The sequence below is a fragment of the Agelaius tricolor genome, unplaced genomic scaffold (assembly GCF_023055355.1).
Source record: "Agelaius tricolor isolate 1412-34295 unplaced genomic scaffold, bAgeTri1.0.p SCAF_19, whole genome shotgun sequence".
Lineage (NCBI taxonomy): Eukaryota > Metazoa > Chordata > Aves > Passeriformes > Icteridae > Agelaius > Agelaius tricolor.
The window spans coordinates 695,977-714,437 of record NW_027269279.1 but is presented as its reverse complement, the minus strand read 5'-3'; the positions used below and the strand labels follow the sequence as shown (position 1 = coordinate 714,437).

The window sequence follows — 18,461 nt, the reverse complement described above, 5'->3', positions numbered from 1 at the left end:
AGAAATAGGAGATAAGGAAATTGCTGTGTTAGTTCTGTTGAATACTTCAGCATGTCATGAGCAGGGAAAGACTCTTCTTGTGTAGACGGTGAAAACAGGGCAGAAAGCTTTTTCCCTCCTGAAGTTTCTAGTTCAATCCTCTTTACCTGCAGAGGGAAGAGGATGAGGGGAGGGCATATTAGTGCAGGTGGTTTCAGTATTAGATATAGAATGCATTTATTTTGTCCACAGCCCTTTCCCTCACACAGAATTATGTCTCCAACTTTGGGGACTTACTGCAGACTACAAAGAACTGATACTGAGGCATTTGATCATGTACTTCCCTAGAGCCGGTTAAAACCTTCAGAAATCAAACCTCATGGTTTTTTGAAATGTGTTTTATTCATTAATATGGAATGACTTTTTGCTGTACTAGAATGGAAAAAAGACCAGTTGAGCTGTCACATGCCAGTCTGCTCTGCATCTTTACATATTACCACAATAAAATATTGACCCTCTGCTGAATGCTAGAAATTGTTGTAGAATTTCAGAGTGGTTTGAGTGGTTTCACTAGCCCAGCTTGCTCCAAGCCCCATCGAAACTGGTCTTGAACACTTCCAGGGATGCTACAGCTTCTCTGGGCAACCTGTTCCTCTGCCAGTTTTTCCCACTATAGAACATGAACAGCTTCATGCTTTCAAGACCATATTTCGCCATTAATCATATGCTTGTTTTTGTAATTAATGAAAACCAAAAACATTTACTTAGTTTGGCTATAAACTACTTAAATATTCTAATTATTCCCAGGTATTAGAACAGCACTGCTGGAGTCTGAGGAACACACATGCCCTACCTGCCATCAGACAGATGTTTCTCCTGATGCTTTAATCGCCAACAAGTTTCTGCGCCAGGTAATGTTGTGACTTTAGCCTGAAGTCTTTGTTAGAAAAATCTGTTTATAAAGAGCTGAAAGGGGTGAAAATATTAATTTAGATCTCCTTAAGCAAAGCTGAACTCAACAAAGCTAAGTTTACTTTTCAAATACATGATGTGTTTTTACAGAAGCCTACTGCTCATTAGAGACAATCTGGCAAATTCAGGACACACTTGTGTTTAATGGGATGTCCTCACTTTCAAATGGGGTGTTAACAGCAAAGTACTTTTAATGCAGAGGCTCTGAGGTACCAGTCATTGATACCAGAGTTCCATGGGATATGTTCATAGCTGCGTGTTAGTTGGTTTAGGATTAATAGCACTTACAGGAACACACGGTGATTTTCCTGTAGAAATGCTTTTGTTCATATTTCTACTGAAGTTTATTATCTCCTTCTCAAACATGTTCCCCTACCTCTAGGCTGTCAACAACTTCAAGAATGAAACCGGTTACACAAAAAGGCTCCGTAAGATTCAGCAGCAGCAGCAGCAGCAGCAGCAGCTGCCGCCGCCACCGCCGCCGCCGCCGCCGCCCCTGATGCGGCAGACGATCACGCGCACCCTGCAGCCGCTGATGCGGCCGGCCATGGCCCGGCAGCAGGACCCGCTGATGATCCCGCTGGCCTCGCTGGCCTCCCGCTCCGCCCTCTCCTCCCTGGGCCCCGGGCCGTCCATGGCAGCTGGGCTGCCAGTCAATCCGTCTTCGGTGGTTGTCTCCGATCTGCCTCCGGCAGTGTCCCTCTCCCTCCGTGGGGAAAAGCCAGATGGACCTTTTCGGTAAGGAGATCTGGAGATCAACAGCAGTATAAAAGAAATCAAAATGCTCAGGTTAGATCTTTCTTGAGCTTTGCAGCTAGCACCCTGTGTATCATTAGTGACAGCTGCAGGTCACTGTGGAAGTTGTGGTTCTGTTTTTACTTGGAATGAGGACACTTCAGTAAGTAGAACATGTACCTCATGCAAGAATTTTCTTGGCAGGATTTCTGTTTGGTTCCCCTACCAGTCATTCAGCACAGGCTTGCCCTGAAGGAGGGACTGGTTTTGATTTGAAGTGGCCAGCCATTCATAGAGTAGCCATTTATTTCCATTAGACCTTAGTGTCTCATTATTTTCTCTTTATTACTGAGGAAATACTATTTTCGTGTAAAAATCTGTTACGAGTGTTTAGGGTTCCATCCTTTAATCCTGCTGCCTTGGATGCACAGAACCAGTGTGTCCAGAGGGCTGCCAGGCTCAGCTGTGCCATCAGTACAAGGATCATGATTCAAAGGAGCACAGAAACATTTTCTAATGGAATTTCAGTTCTTGCATCTTCCAAAGCTGATGTTCAGTGCACGGGTTATATGGATTCTCATCCTTTCAAGTGCTGCTTAATCAAATATTTTTCCAGAGAGCTTCCCCACTAAATGCCAGCATCCAAACAGACTCCTCAGCAGTGCTTCCTCTGGAGCCTGCCAACTTCACAGGTGTAAATCTGGTGAAGATTATTTTAAATTTTTTTTTTTATTTAGTGAAATCAGCCTTTTCTCACCTTGGACTTTATATTTAAAAATATGTATTATATTTCACTTCAAAGCAGTGTTTCAATAATAAAAATGTGTTGTTTTTGTAGTGATGCCGATGCTGTTTTGCCTCCTGCTCTGATGACTGCTGCTGAGCTTTCCAAATCTTCCCCTTTGTCAATCAGCAGTTTGTTGGAAGAGAAGGTAGATTTTATTTCATCACATACAATGATTCTTATGTTCTAGTAGAGCTTGTTTTGTGACTGTTTGCATTTATTCCCAAGGGCTATCAGGTTCCTGTACTGAGACAGCCAGCGATACCAAGTCTACTGGGCCCTCAAGGACAATCAATACCTACAACTGGTAAGAAACTAGAACTTTAGAATTTCATCGAAAAAGTTGTCTTCAGATAAACTTACTGGGATTTTTTTTCCTGTCCCTGCTGCAAAAGGTCATCCAATGAGAGCTGGTGCGCTTCGCAGGCCAGGCTGGGAGCTGTAAGTATTCAACAGAAATTGAATGTATTACTAGTTGTAACTGGTTGTAAATGAATCTGTAACACATCGCTTAGACAACAGCTGATTTATAATGAAATAATAGTTGTGGAGAATTCAAGTGGTAATTAATTTTCAAGTGGCTTCATTTAAATTAACTTTAACAAAGGGGACCTGTACTTACAGTAAGATTATTGAAAAATAAAACTCCACTACATAATTGAAAAGAAGATTCTGACTAATGAACACTTTTTGGGAAGCCTAAATTACATACAAAAATTAAATGTAATTAAAAGATCAAATGGAAAAGCACCCTTTTGATTGCTGACTGAATAAGGCTGAAGAAATTGATTTCCCAGTAGAAATCACCCTCCAACATTCTTTCTTTAACAACTTAGTTGATACTGATTGAGCAAATTATTGAAAAATTAGAGGCTGTTATTTTTATGACAGTTTTGTATTTCTGCAGTTTAGTCATCTCAAAGTACCAAGCTGCTTTTTCTCATTAGAGAGAGGAGCCTGTTTATCTGTTATCGCAGCGTCAAATTAATCCTTCATTTGTTAGAGATTTGTTACAGCCAGGCTGTAAGGGTCATTGTTTTTATAAAGTCTGAAAGATAAATCAAAACAAAATCCAGCATCCGTCCCCCAGATTATCTAAAATCTCAAATCCAGTAAACAAGAAAAAAAAACAATTCAGGGACAAGAACAGGCCAGTGCATCGTGAGGCAGGAGCTCAGGAAGCAAACATAGGAGAGGTTAGGAGAGTTGTGAGAGGTGAGTTAATTCCTGCGCAGTGCTCGGAGTGCAGAGCTCAAGGCGTGTCCAGGAGGGGCAGAGGAGCAGAGGGTGCTTGGCTCGTGGGAGATGGGGGTCTCGTGGCAGCCTCGCCCGCAGTCCCGAAGCTGAGTGTAAGGAGAGAAGGCTGAGGGAGCTGCTGGGGCGAGGATGTGCAAGGCAAGTACGAGGCTCCAGGACTGAGTGTAGTCTCGAGTGAACAGAAAGCCGGAGACCAGTGAGAACCAGGAGTGCTCCCGCCGTGCTGCCGCTTCGCTTTCCTCTGTACGCTCAGGGCAGGCTGTGACAAACAGTGACACGTGTTTTTGGGTTTCTTTAAAGTTCAAATCGAGGACGCCCGCACAGTGACCGTGCCCAAAGGACTCAGGCCCCATCACTGCCAGCATCAGCACCAGTCTTTGTGCCTGTGCCTCCACCTCCCTTGTATCCTCCACCACCCCATGCTCTTCCTCTTCCTCCGGGGGTACCACCACCACAGTTTCCTCCTCAGTTTCCACCTGGGCAGCCTCCATCCGCTGGGTACACTGTCCCCCCTCCCGGATATCCCCCAGCTCCTGCAAACATGTCATCAGCTTGGGTCCCAACAGCAGTGCCAGCGGCTCATTCAAACACCATCCCAACGACACAAGCACCTCCTCTCTCTAGGGAGGAGTTTTACAGAGAGCAACGGAGGCTTAAAGAGGAGTAAGTATTTGGCTCGCTAACGTTGCCTTGTTTTCATGTCTGTATCGGGGGAGCGTATTGGACTGCGGTTACACTAAAGTGCATCTGACCTAGCAAAAGTGACTTAGTGTTTCTTCCAATGTACTTTTTCATCGCAGATGGTAAATATGCAAAGCTAAACCAAGACAAATGTAATTCTAGAACTTTTCCTAAAACTTGTAGGAACTGTTTTTGCTTAAATAGGATGTTCACCTTTTGCATTGCATGCAGTAAACATTTTCTCATATTGGCCATGTTTTGTTTCTTGATGTCTTTTGTAATAAAGGTCAAACTATAATTGTAATAAAGGTCAAACTTATTTTAACAGGGAAAAGAAAAAGTCCAAACTTGATGAGTTTACAAATGATTTTGCTAAGGAATTGATGGAATATAAAAAGATTCAAAAGGAGCGTAGGCGTTCGTTTTCCAGGTAACTGCTTTACATGTCCGTAATGGAGAAGCAGATTGTCTAGAGGAATCAGGAGGAGTTCCACTCCACCTCCCTGTCGTTAGATGGATTGGATGATTGAGGGATGAGCAGTGACAGGAGTGTCATATGCAAGTTATTGGCTCCAGTGTGGCAGAGATTGCAGGTGACTGAATTAGCATTGGGCAGCAGGCACTAAGGAGCGCTAAGCATCTGTCTTGCTAAGGTATCTCTGCAGTAGCATCCTTCACTGCCTGACAGCCCTGAGGAGGTCAGGAACAGAATAGCTGTAAGGGCTGGATTTTCAGCATCTTGCTATTCTGATTGCAACCGAGCAGTCCAAGCAGTTTGGAGGAGATAGGTGAGAGAAATCGTCCTCATTTCTGCTTTTGTCCATCTCATGTGGAGACATGAGATGTTGGAACCTGGACTGCAGACTGGGGGCTTTCACTTGTTGGGTGACATTGTTAGATTTTTCGTGGGAATTAAAAGCTCAGACTTATTTGTAAGGAAATCTGAAATTAGTGAGGGACTTGGAGAGGAGGAATGATGCTAATGAACATATGAATCATGTGAAATGATTCATTAAAAAACAGTAGAAAGAACCCGAGGGTAGCTGCTGTTTTCTGTCCCCAAAAATCCCTTGGGCAGGAGTAGTTGTTAGCAGTGCTGTCAGGAGCTTTCCCAGGGTCATGGCACTGGGGCATGTGACTAGAGACTGAGGGTAGAAGCTTTTAGATGGGATTTTTCTTGCAATGCAGTCACTTGCCTTGGTTAGAGCTGGAGGGATGTGCAGGATGTTTTTGGGACACCTGCCTGGTAGTGTGGATTCCACAGGCCTGTCTGTAGGTCCTTTGTAGTATTGGGATTGTGCATCCTGGCCAAATTCCCAAAAAAGGGTGCGGTTAATAGACCGAGCTGGTGTTTTAACATTTGGCTTTGCTGTCCTCAGGCTACGTGGTGTTTTCTCGCTGTGATTCTGCACTGTAGCCATTCAGATTTGCTCTTTTTTCATCTTACTGCAACAGAAATTATTTGCACTGCATGTGGTTGCCGAGTAGTGACAAATGTGCGTGTTCCCGTACCAGTAGAGGCCAGTGTAACCACCTGAAATCTGTCCGTAGCTCTGGTAGATCATGTGATAGAGTGAGTGGAAGTAGACTGACCCTTCTGTGTGTTCTGACACTAACAAAGCAGCAGCTGTTCTGTCTTGTGAGCAGAAACTTTTATGTGTTATCAAGTTCTTCAATTCGCAGTAGCTTTATGTCAGCAGCTGAAAGAAGCTTTGACATAAGCATGTGGAGAGGAAAGAAAAAATAAATGTGGGAGGAAAAGATTTGAGGAGAAAGACTGTTTGGAATTAACTTCATCTGGTTTTTTTTGTTGTGTTTTTTTAAGGTCCAAGTCTCCCTATAGCGCTTCGTCTTACTCTAGAAGCTCGTACACCTACTCCAAGTCACGCTCAGGTTCATCGCGCTCCCGCTCCTACTCGCGCTCCTTCAGCCGCTCCCATTCCCGCTCCTACTCGCGGTCGCCGCCCTATCAGAGACGAGGCAAAGGGAAGAGTCGGAACTACCGCTCCCGCTCGCGCTCGCACGGCTACCACCGCTCCCGCTCCCGCTCGCCCCCGTACAGGCGCTACCACTCCCGCTCCAGGTCTCCGGTGTTCCGGGGCCAGTCCCCCACCAAACGGACGGTCCCGCAGGGCGAGGCCGAGCGCGAGTACTTCAACCGCTACCGAGAGGTGCCCCCGTACGACATGAAGGCCTACTACGGCCGCTCGGTGGACTTCAGAGACCCCTTTGAGAAGGAGAGGTACAGAGAATGGGAGAGGAACTACAGAGAGTGGTACGAGAAGTTTTACAAGGGCTATGCCGTGGGTGCTCAGCCACGGCCTCCGGTGAGCAGAGAGAACTTCTCTCCAGAACGGTTTGGCCCACCTGGGACCAGACGAGAGAATTCACCATATGCTCGGGGACGGAGGGAGGAGTATCCTGCTGGGCAGAGCCACAGGAATCGTAATGTAGCTGGAAACTACCCTGAAAAGCCTGGGAGAGAGAGCCATGGCATCAAAGATCCTACAAAATCAAAAGAGAAGGAGGTGGAAAATCCACTGGGAGATGGCAAGGGCAATAAACATAAAAAACACCGGAAGAGAAGAAAAGGGGATGAGAGTGAAGGATTTCCCAACGTTGAGCTGTTAGAAGGGGCAAGAAAACCAAGAGAGCCAGTTCCAACAGAAGATGCTAAAACAGACTCTCTATTCATGCTGCCAAGCAGGGATGATGCCACCCCTGTAAGGGATGAGCCCATGGAAGCAGATTCCATTGCTTTCAAACCAGTGTCTGAAAAGGAGAAAAAAGAGAAGGATAAGCCAAAAGCAAAGGTTGAGAAAACAAAGCGGAAAGTAGAAGTGGCAGCTGCTCCAAAGAAAGACAGCGTAACAAAGCCAGCTAAAGCTTCCCAGGAAAAGGTGGACCCCGATCGCGAAAAATCTCCTCGAACGGAGCCTCCTGTGAAAAAAGTCAAGGAAGAGCTGCCAAAGACAGACAGTGTTAAAACTTCTTCCTCTCAGAAGGATGAGAAGGCTCTTGGTACACCACGGAAGGCTCATCCCAAAGTGACAAAGGACCACCCAGAAACCAGACCAGCCAAGGAGGACAAGGCAAAGAAAGAACATCCTAAAGAAGCCAAGGCAGAGAAGCCCTCCAGCAAGGAGGAGAAGTCAAAGAAACCTGCTGAGAAAAGCAAACTTTCTGATGCCAAACTTGAGAAAAGGAAAAGAAAAGCAGAGGAAAAGGCTGATAAAGAACATGAGGCCACTTCTGCAAAGGCCTATAAACCTGAAAATGCAGAATTGAAAACATCACCCAAGGGGAAGGCTGAGCCTGAGGGGGAGAAAGGAGAGCGGACCCCGGAAAAGGATAAAGCTGCTTTTCTTAACAACCCATCCAAAAAGATTAAACTTAACCGAGAAACTGGAAAAAAGATTGTGAGTGGAGAGAACGTGCCACCTGGAAAAGAAGCTGTGGAGAAACCTGAGCCCAGCAGCAGCAAAGTTAAAGCGGAAAAGACAAAGGGAAAAGCAAGGAGGAAAGTGACGGCAGCTGATGGCGCGAGCTCGACTCTTGTGGATTACACCAGGTACCTCAGGCAGTTCTTTTCCTTTTCTTTCTTTCCTCCTCCCCTTCTCCAGTTGTTTATGGTGCTTAAGGAAAGGAACAGCTAAATTTGTGCTAAACAAGGGAATAATCCATGATCTTCCTTATGAGACATGGGTCAAACTCAGCTGTTGTCAAGGAAAACGAGCAGTTTGTACTGCACAGGAAGCTGGCAGTGTTCATTTGCTGGTGATGCAAACTCAAAACATTTATGACATTGGTTGAAGACTTAAGATAGTGTCTTGGTAATCTAAAAAGCTTTTTAAATGTCCATTTTTCTAAAGAATAACTGGGGCATAAGGATAAAACTTTGCCTGTCTGTACCTCTCCATAATTGCTTGCTTTCATGTTGAAAGAAGAATGGATATCTAATTTATCTGCCATTGGGAGAAATAGGACATGAAGGAATTACCAGATCAGACAGTCCCCAATCTGATAATCTTGTGTCTTTCTTAATTAAATGTATAGTAGCAAGATACTAAATTAATTGATTGCTCATAATCTCAGCTAGTGGACTCAGCCTTTCTCTTGTCTGTTCCCTTAATTGAACATCCTTGAGGAAAATGTTGAGAATTTAGAATTGAAACACAAGCCAGTTTATAAAATATTCCCAGAGCTGGCTGTGTGTGCATCCCATTACTAATGTCCATGTTTTTCCTCCCAGCACGAGTTCTACTGGGGGAAGCCCTGTCAGGAAGCCTGAGGAGAAGCCAGACACCAAACGAACTGTCATTAAGACCCTGGAGGAGTATAACAACGACATAACAGCCCCTGCTGAGGATGTCATTATCATGATCCAGGTCCCTCAGTCCAAGTGGGATAAAGATGACTTTGAGTCTGAAGAGGAGGACATCAAATCCACCACCCAGGTGCCCCCAGCTGTAGGAAAACCCACCAGTGTTATCAAACCTGTGAGTGCAAAGGCACCAAACCCCCTCAAACACACTGAAAAGGAGACAGAGCCTCTGGAGAAAATACAGAAGGCTGCAAAAGAGACAAGTTATGAAAGCACCCAACATGATGCCAAGAGTTCAAAAAGTTCCGTGTCAAGTGAAAAAGGTAAAACCAAAGACCGGGATCATTCTTTGTCAGACAAGGACAGTTCTGAGAAGAGGAAGAGCAGTGTTCAGCCAGAAAAAGAGCACTCAGAACGCACAGCTGAGCAAGGAAATGGAAAAACTGTATCTCAGTCTTCGAAAGATGGCAGATCTTCAGAGAAGCATGACAGTGGCCGTGGCTCTGCCGCGAAGGACTTCACTCCCAACCGAGACAAGAAGTCTGACCACGATGGCAGCAGGGAGCATTCGAGTTCCAAGCGCAGAGATGAGAAGAGTGAATCAGCGCGGAGGAAAGACTCCCCATCCCGGATCAGAGACTCCACAGCAGTGCAGAAGAGCAAACCAAGAGAGGAGCGTGCGGAGCCAGCCAAGAAGGGCCCTGCGGAGGCCAAGCGGAGCAGCTACAGCCCCCAGCGGGAGCGCAAGCCCGCCGAGCACAAAGCTGTGCACGAGCCCAAGCGCCCCGCTGAGGAGCACAAAGCCCCGGATAAAAACCCGGGCAAGGAGAAGGAGAAAGAGAAGGAGAAGGAGAAGCATGTCCCAGAAGTCAAGAGCAATAAGGAGAAAGAGCCAGGTGGGAATAAGCCACCGGTGAAACAGGACTCGCCAGAAGTTAAAGTGGAGAAGGAGAACGTGGCGGCTCAGAGCGATAAAGGCGCGGCGAAGCCCAAGCCGCCGGTGAGCAGCGCCGCGCGCCTCTCGTCCGACCTCACCCGCGAGACCGACGAGGCCGCCTTCGTGCCAGACTACAACGAGAGTGACAGCGAGAGCAACGTGTCTGCAAAGGACGAGGAGGCTGCAGGGAAAACGCCCAAAGAGGCGAAGGAAAAGGCGGTGGATAAGGCGAAAGAGGAGGCGGCCGCCCCGGTTCCCGCCGAGCAGCCAGAGGTGGGCAGGAGCCAGAGCCAGAGCAGCCCCAGCGTCAGCCGCAGCCGCAGCCACAGCCCCTCCGAGAGCCAGACACGGAGCCACAGCAGCAGTGCCAGCTCAGGGGAGAGTCAGGACAGCAAGAAAAAGAAAAAGAAGAAAGAGAAGAAGAAGCACAAGAAGCACAAGAAACATAAGAAGCATAAGAAACACATGGGAAATGAAACAGAATTGGAAAAGAGCCAAAAACACAAACACAAGAAGAAAAAATCGAAGAAGAGCAAAGATAAAGAGAAAGACGACCAAAAAGTGAAATCTGTCACGACATAAACCGACAGATAGTGAAAAAATGACTTAATTACTAAGTCATCTGTATGATCTTTGTTAAAATGTAAACGACTTCAAGCGTTGTAAATAATGACATGAAAGACCCTGTGCTGCACTTAAAATATTGCTGCTTGATTATTTGATTTTTACATCAGAGCTTTATAAAAGTGAACATTTTGTACAGAATTGTGAGTTGTGACCATGTAACATGAAAGGTTTTGCTGGGGCATCTTCTTTTTAACCACCGTTAATTATTTTGGGTGGAGTTTACTGTACTGTGAAGATTTTCACATTCGGGTTTTTTTTAATTGCCTGGCAGAAGCAGCTGGTACCAGTTACCAAATACCAGCGGATGAAATGCAGAATACATTACAGCCCTGTTATGTCACTTTTTGATTACAATAAAAAAAGTTTTCAATAAATGACCCAATGTGAGATTTCCAGTGGGAGTTGCACATGAGCAGGGGGCATCCCAAGCCTTCCCATTCCTGGAACTGTCCAAGGCCAGGTTGGTCAGGGCTTGGAGCAGCCTGGTGTAGTGGAAGGTGTCCCTGCCTGTGGCAGAGAGGTGGGACTGGGTGGGCTTTATGGTCCTTCAACCCAAACCATTCTAACAGTAGTGCCAGAGAAAAAGTTTTCTGGGAGCTATTGTGTGGGATAAATAACTTGCAAAGGGGTTTAATTTTGGGAAAACTGGCAGGACCTGCCCTGGTGGAGGGTGAGGAGGTGCTGGGGATGGCGTGTGCTGCTCTGTGTGCCAAGGGGTAGAATGTGGGGTGTCCCCCAAAGCTGCAGCCCCTCTGGGCACTGGCACTGCTGCTTCAGGTAAGGTCACACACGAAGCTGCCACTCGGCTGCTTTGCCCTGGTTTATTTGGAAAGCTGTTGTCCATTGGGGTTAGAGCTCTGTGGTCATTGAGGTCCCTTCCAGCCAAAACCAGTCCGGGATCTGGCGGCACACATTTGCACACAGGGTTAAACTCCCTGTCATTTGCATGTTCTCTCCCAGTGCTGCTCACCGGGTGTTGATGTTTTGAACAGAGCTGTTAGGTCGGTGTTGGCCATGGCAGTGACACCTGACAGCCCTGAGCGCTCTGTGATGTGTGGGGCTCAGAAGGGCAGGGTCCTGCCCTGGGCAGCGCGGGTGCCGGCGGAACGCGGTGTCCCCGGGGACAGCCCCGGCCCCGTGGCGAGCGGCGGCACCTCGGCAGCCCCGGCCCGGCTGTGGCGGTGCTCACGGCAATGGAGCAGCGCCCGCTGGGCCCTGCCGGGCTCCTCTGGGCGGCGGCGGGAGGGCTCCGGAGGAGGAGGATGGTGATGGTGATGGTGATGGGGAGGAAGGAGCCGTGCGGAGCCCGGGCCCCGCCGGCCGGGGCTGCCCCGCTGCCGGGCTGACGTCAGGCGGGCACGAGGGGACGGCGCCGCTGCCGAGCCTGACCCGCTCTCCCTTCCCCGAGCGAGGCTTCGCTCGCCCCTTGCCGGCTCTGATCCAGCGCCGCTCCGCGCCAGGCTGTGCCTCAGAGCCGCTCTCCTCCTCCTCCTCGTCCTCCGTGGAAATGCCCCCGCGAGCTCTGCCAACGCCCGTGCCTTTGAGAGGTAAATGAGAGTTCCGTAATCAGCGATGGCGCATTGAGGGGCGAAATTCCTCGGGTTTCTTTTCCATAGCTCCGCTATGGCTGTCGCGCGTCCCGGGCTGGGGACGTGGCTGGGGCAGCTCGGGCCGGGCACCCTCCGCCCCATCACCCTCCGAGGGGCCGGGACAGGAGGAGGCTTCGCCGGCGTTTGTCCATCCGGTCCGTGTGTTTGTGTGTGCGTGTGCACACGCCGGGGCTGCTGTCACCCTTTTGTGAGCGAAATGGCTGTTTGGTAGCAGCGAGCGAGGGCTCCTTGCCAAGCTGCCTAATTAAGACTAAGCATATGCAGATTCGCCTTGTTTTCAGCTAATGACAGCTGCAAACAGTTATTTGTCGGGCTCGCTGGCGCTGGGTTGGTGACACGAGGCCAGCGACGCCCGAGTGATGTGGCCGTGCCCAGCAGCAGCACCACGGGCCAGGGTGTGAGGGGCGCCGGCCTCCCGGGCGCTGCTGGGGCCAGCCGTGCCCTCGGTGCCCCCCGAGGGACCACGCGGGTCAGCCCTGCCGCGGCAGCCTCGGCATCGCCCCCGGCTCCTTGAGTTGTTGGGAGCTGCCAGAGAGGGGATGTTTTGCTTCGCTTTGTTTTGCTTTGTTTTGCTTTGTTTGGTTTTGAGCATTGCCAGCAGCACAGACATATCATGATGTTTTGCAGGAAAACATAAATATGTGTGCAAACGTGGGTGACATTTGTGGTTCCCCAGCCAGCGGCCTTCAGCGATGCTCTGCCAGCTGAGAAGCGAAGCAGAGAGCGAGGTGGGAACTCCCTCCCCGCAGCCCGGCCCCGAGGGCAGCTGGCAGCCCTCCAGAATCCCGGGCTTCCTGAGCATGCTCTCAGAAAGAACGCGTTTTCTTTGGGTTTGTCACTGTTGTGATGGTGCTGATGGAAGGAGAGAGCCTTGCCCAGCACGGGAGGCCCGAGCTCATGGAACACTCCACACTGTTCTAAGGATGCAGGGAAATGAGGACATGGGGGAGAAGTCACCCTGGAGGTGTAATTAAGTCCTGTGTGACACACGTCCTGCTGGTGAGCTGTGCCTTGGGGCTGGGCTGCTCTCTGTGTCCCCTGTCCCCACAGCCCGCCAGGAGAGGATGTGCTCAGCTCTGGAATGGAGGATTTGGGGATCCCAGTCCTGTACATCTATTCCAGCTGTTTCCAACGCCGGGCACAGGGCAGGGGTGGGGGCAAGGGCAGCTCTGCTCTGCCCCATGGGCAGGGAGTAGCCCAAAAGCTGGGAGCCAGGGCTGGGCTCTGGTCCTGGCCCTGTGTGTCTGCTGTTACGTGTCCTTGACCCTGAGGACCAGGAGCAAACTGTGCTGGGAATCTGAGCTGGGCTGACACCAGCAGCCCAAGGTGGGGAGGATGCAGAGGCGCCCCAATCCCATCCCATCCCACCAGAGACAGTTTGGGAGAGCTGGGGGTGTTCAGCCTGTGGCACTATGTTTGGTGATGGAATGTCATCACAGGCCCCCAGCCAGGTAATAATTAGCATTGACTCCATGATTCTCAGAAGGCTGATCCATCACTTTATTATACTATACTTATTAAAAACCCATTGCTTTTATAGACAGTTGTGATGCAGGTGGACCCAATTGGTCCTCCAATCCAAACACCATCACCATTGGCTAATTAAGAAACCACCCTTTGATAAACAAATCTCCATAACACATTCCACATGTTCACAATAACAGGTGCAGCAAGTGAAGAATTGTTTCTCGTGCCTTTCTCTGCTCTTCTCACAGCCCTCCCCAGGACAAAGTTGTGTGCTCTCTGTGTGGCCAGAGAGCTGCTGCCACAGTGGAACAGCCTTTCCTGGGAAGAAGGGGCCCAGGATGGGCTCAGGGCTCTCCCCCTGCCCTGCAGGGTCTGGGGGTCCCACCAGGACAGAGGCACCCTTGGGACACGCTGCCCTTCCAGCATGTGGGGGTGGTCTCTGCACCAGCAGCAACTTTTCCATCGCTTGGTTTCCTTATTTGGTGTTTCTTTAATAATTAGTGGCAGATTTCGTTCTTGTGTTTGCAATTATCTGGATGCCTCTGGGACATGTTCTGCTGGATAATTGAATCTCCTGGTCTGTGACTGCAGGGGTGGCTGGGGAGAGAAGGCTGGAGCCCAGGAATGCTGTGATGCCTGTTGGTGTCATGTTAAGACAAATTGAGCTTTTTAATTTTAAAAAAACTACTGGAAACAAAGCATTTTGCTTTGCTGTCCTCAGCACAAGCTTTGCTGGAGCCTGGACTAGAGAGGAAAATGCATTATCAGTAATTAACAGGATAAATGCTTTAATTAGATGCAGTGGGTCTCCATGTGGCCAGCTCCAGTGACTGACACTGGGGAGAGTGGGGCAGTGGGGATGGGGGTCCTGGACAGACAGATGGATGCTGTGGGCAGGAGAGGGGCCGTGCCCAGCACCCTATGCTGGTGCCAGGACCTGGCTCTGTGCAGGGTGTGTCCCTGTCCCCCAGAGGGATCTCAGTGTGTCACTTCTGTCATGGCACGTGACATTGGCGTGTAGAGTGCCAAGAGAGGGAAAAGGAACCTCCATGTCAGAGCTGTTCTCAAGGGTAAGTGCAAAACTGCTTGGCTTCTAAACCTTTCTAATTTAGGGAGATTCAGTGAAATCCATTCCAATTAGCACTGCTAATTCTTGTAGGCCCTGGCAGGGGATCAGAGAATCACAAATTGGTTGGGGTTGGAAGAAACCTTACAGACCACCCAGTTCCACTCCCCTGCCATGGGCAGGGACACCTTCCACTAGAGCAGGGTGCTCCAAGCTTCATCCAGCCCGGCCTTGGACACCAGGGGCAAGGTGGTCCATGTGTCTGAGCCCAGGGGCAGCCACTGGGGCTGGGGGCTCTGCTTCCCCAGGAGCCCCTCCAGCTCTGCAGGCTGCAGAGCAAGGAGAGACCCTCCAAGTGCACCTGTGCTGTGTTTGCCTGTAGGTACTGGAAGAATTGGCAAATCGTGCCCAGGGATCTTGGGAGCAGAGAGGAATAGGTAAGAGGTGCTTGAAGTCTGATTTTAAAGGTGCTTTTGGTCCCACACCAAGGCGGCCAGGCTGGGTGTTTGGCACAAGAAATGGAACAATTTCAGTTTCAGATCCAGGTCTGTCATGAATTCAGGGGTTTGGATCACTCCCATGGACACCCCCATGCTGATTTGGGGGCCCCGAGGTGACCCGGGCTGGGGGCAGCAGCTGTGACCCCCCCATGCTCGGGGCCGGGCACTTGGCCAGGCTGGCACTGCAGAGCCGGCCCATGGGCACCCAGAGCTGCAGGCTGCCTGAACCCAGTATTTTCCTCCCCTTCTGGCTCTCCAGAGCAGGACGCTGCTGGCATTGGCCGCTCCTCCGCCGGCGATGCTGCGGGAGCCGCGAGCGCTCTCCAGCAGCAGCTCCCGAACCAGCGCAGGGCCCCACCGGGGGCTGAGGCACCAGCCCCGGCACCCCGTGCCCAGCGAGGATCTGGCACAGCCGCCCCAGCCTCCCCTGTGCCGGTGCTGCGGTGCCAGGAGCTGCCCAGCGGTGACCCCGGGCAGCGCCGCTGAGCCCGGGCTGCAGATGAACGCGAGGCGGAGATTGCCCCGGTGGGTCCGTGGCTCTCTGCCCCCTGTGCCCGGCCGGGTGTTTGCTCCTCCCCGCGGCTCCGGGAGCTGCAGGCGGCTCCGTGTGCCGGGAATGCCGATGAGGACCCAGCCCGCAGCGAGCAGCGCCGGGAATGCAGAGCAGCCGGGGAGCTGGGCTGGAGCTGCTGCCCAATTAGCGAAACTAATTGTGAGTGAGGAGGGAGGGCTGGCGTTACCCCCGAGCCTCTCTCCACAGAGCGGGGGCTCTGATCCTGCTGGGTTTCCAGAGGGAAGAGGTTCCTCTGTGTTTCCCTGATCTGTCCGTCAGCGTCAGGCGGAGCCGAGGCGGAATTCCAGCCGGTGGGTGCCCGGTGGGGCCGGGTTTGTAACCCTGTCCTTGTGCCCAGTCTCACATCCCTGTGCCCTGCCTGCCCCGGGGCTTTGTGACAGCCCTGCTGCTGCCGGTCCTAGCCAGGGAAGATCGGTCAGGAGGGCAGGAGGGAGATCCTTGTTTGTGGAATTGCAGAACTGCACGTGCCTTGCTATTTTCTGCTTGAAATTAAGAAATAGTGCAAAATTCTGCTCCTGATACGGCAGGAACGAGCCTTTGGAAGTATCCTCAGCTGTTTCTGGCTGGGAAAACAAGACATACATAGACATTTTTAAATCTGAGTGTGTGAATATAGATGTACCAGGGTTCTATAGGGGCGGCAGGGTGGGCCCCTGCCCGGTGCCTTGTCCAGCCGTGGGATGGGCGGGTGCTCTCTGAAGCCCTCCCGACCTGCTGTGACAGATTCCAGCTTGAGTGAGGCACAAACACCACCCCACAAGAGCGGCGTGGATTTGGTTATTAACAAAGGACGGATTCAGGCGGTGCTGGCGCCGCTCCAAGCGCGGGAGCTGCTGAGGAGCGTGGAGGGTGCATTAAATATTCATCAAAATCTTGGCACTTCATTCCTGTCTCTTGCTCTCCTGCCCCCTCCCCTCGAAATTATTTGGTCCCAAATGTTAGAAGCCTGATTCGAAAATTAATCATTTCATTAACCCCTTTATAAATTAGGTTTTTACAACTAAGTTTTTTAGGGCCGTCGCAAAATGGGTCGCGGTGTCCCTTCATCGGGTTTGCTCCTCACGTGAGCCCTGACCCCAGCACGCGATGGTGCCACCGGTGCTGGCGGCAGCGTGTGACCCCAAATGCCCCGTGAGCGCAAAAAGGAAATCAAACCCCAAACTCTCGGCAGGTTTGTCTCCTGCCTTCGCCGAGCCCTGCCCTCCGCCGGCAGCGCGGCTCCCATTCGGTGAGTGAGCGAGCAGATCCTTCCAGCAATTAATCGCCGCTGCCGCCTGCTTCATTAGCATCTCATTAGCATGCGGGGCACGCGCGGGCTCCTCGCGGGCCCGGCCGGGCGGGGTCAGGCGTGAAGGCGGGGCGGCTTCTCCGGCCGATGTCCGAGGGTCCGTCCGCAGCGTCCCGGCGCTCCAAAGGGCCCCCGGGGCGGGGGTCGGGGCGCTCCGCCGGCTCTGCTGCCCCGGGCCGGGGCTCAAACCGCGGCCTGTCCTGCCCGGGGGCTTTGGGGGCTCCTCCTCTCCGCCTCCGGGGCGCTCAGCGATGATGCCGGGCTGCCATTGAAGCGGCAGCTCTCAGACAATGCAGGTTTTGTTTTTTGTTTCAGCGTTCTCCCGGTGCCCTGCCGCTCCCCAGTGATGTCCCCAGCGCTGCCCCGCTGATCCCCGCCGGAGTGGGGCCGCCCGCTCTCCCGACTGTGCGAGTGGGGCTGAATCCGCGGTGCCGGGGCCGGAGGGAGCCGCTGTGGGCGCTGCCCATCATTAGGATGCAGGTCCATCGCCATCTCCCTGGAGACCGTGGGAACAGAGGCCGGCTGAGCCGCGGCTGGCAGAGGGGGATGAATTACTGCCCTGTGCCGCCTTTGTCGCCGCTGTCAGCAGGGACGGGAGCGGGGCAGAGCGCCCGGGGCACGGCGGGCACTGACCGGCCCCGCGCCCCGCCCGCACCCGCCGCACGCTCAGCCGGTAGCGATTCCGTGTTTTCTGTCCTTGAACTAATTATTCACAAAAGCTCTTTGGGGCTGACACCGATAGGAGCTGCCGATGCCGTGCGGGGCTGTCGCGGCTGTGGTCCCGTATTTAACACTCGGAGCGTTCCTGGGCCGCTGCGAGCCCTTTGTGCCGCCGAAGGGAGCCATGGGTTGCAGAGGCATCTCTGAGGATCCCGCTGGAGCAGCAGACAGAGGCATTTCTGGTGCTGCTGAACGCGGCTGCCAACCCCGGGCTCGGCCGGACGCCTGGGACGCGCGGCGGCGGCTCCGGCAGACGCGGGCTCGTGTTTGGAGCGGGATTTGCCATCTGGGGGAATGAGGCTTTTCATTGACACCCCCACTGACATTCATCCACAGGCTTTTCATTGGCACCAGCGTCCGCCCTGCCCTGCTCCCGCATTCGCTGCCGCTCCCAAATCCGCTCCCGTTCCCTTCCCTCGGAGGGACGGCGGTGGCGCTGCTGGAGGATGATTTTCCCATTTTCCCTGCTGCTCGCACAGATTGTCCCTGCCCGGCTGGCGGCTGTCCCTGCGCTCACCGGCCAGCCCCCAGCCCCCGCTCGCCCTCCCGCAGCACTTTGCTCACATTCTGGATTTTTATTGGGTTTAATTGGCTCTGTAATAGTTTCATGGCAGGAATTCTGCTCCCGTCAAAACCTGCTCCCGTGAATGCTCCCCTGTGGTGGGAGTGAGGCAGGGATGAGGGAGAGGATGTGCTGGAAACCCCGGTGCCAGCTCGGCATCCCCGCCTGCTGTGGTGAGGGGCAGCCACGTCCCACTGCAGGAGATCCTCAAGCCACAAACCAGAGCCACCCCAGGCAGGGAGAGTTCCTCCTCCCTCCTCCTCCTCACTCCCTCCCAGCTCTGGAGCCGCCAGCGCTGGGCCCAGCCCTGCCACCCTGTGCTCTGCTCCCGCTGCTCCTGAGGACCACGGGCTGCCCTCCGGTGCTTCTGCTCCAGCC

General features: G+C 52.1%; 2 protein-coding genes across 10 annotated transcripts in view; both read left to right on the top strand.

Moving 5' to 3' along the window:
- Window positions 1–10,673, top strand: part of RBBP6 (RB binding protein 6, ubiquitin ligase) — a 28,140-nt gene extending 17,467 nt beyond the window's left edge. For 7 of the 9 annotated variants that reach the window (XM_071444779.1, XM_071444777.1, XM_071444775.1 and 4 more), the window contains 9 exons: window positions 787–890; window positions 1,334–1,689; window positions 2,525–2,618; window positions 2,699–2,777; window positions 2,866–2,911; window positions 4,028–4,390; window positions 4,737–4,838; window positions 6,234–7,979; window positions 8,661–10,673. In XM_071444779.1, coding sequence (XP_071300880.1) covers window positions 787–890; window positions 1,334–1,689; window positions 2,525–2,618; window positions 2,699–2,777; window positions 2,866–2,911; window positions 4,028–4,390; window positions 4,737–4,838; window positions 6,234–7,979; window positions 8,661–10,251 — 4,481 coding nt within the window. In that variant the 3' untranslated portion in view covers window positions 10,252–10,673. The remainder of the gene's footprint in view (window positions 1–786; window positions 891–1,333; window positions 1,690–2,524; window positions 2,619–2,698; window positions 2,778–2,865; window positions 2,912–4,027; window positions 4,391–4,736; window positions 4,839–6,233; window positions 7,980–8,660) is intronic. The other 2 variants (XM_071444782.1, XM_071444778.1) reach the window with 1 other exon arrangement.
- Window positions 10,674–11,690: 1,017 nt separating this feature from the next.
- Window positions 11,691–18,461, top strand: part of TNRC6A (trinucleotide repeat containing adaptor 6A) — a 69,643-nt gene continuing 62,872 nt past the window's right edge. Inside the window, exon 1 of the mRNA XM_071444770.1 lies at window positions 11,691–11,843. The gene's annotated coding sequence lies outside the window, so the exon portion shown is untranslated. The remainder of the gene's footprint in view (window positions 11,844–18,461) is intronic.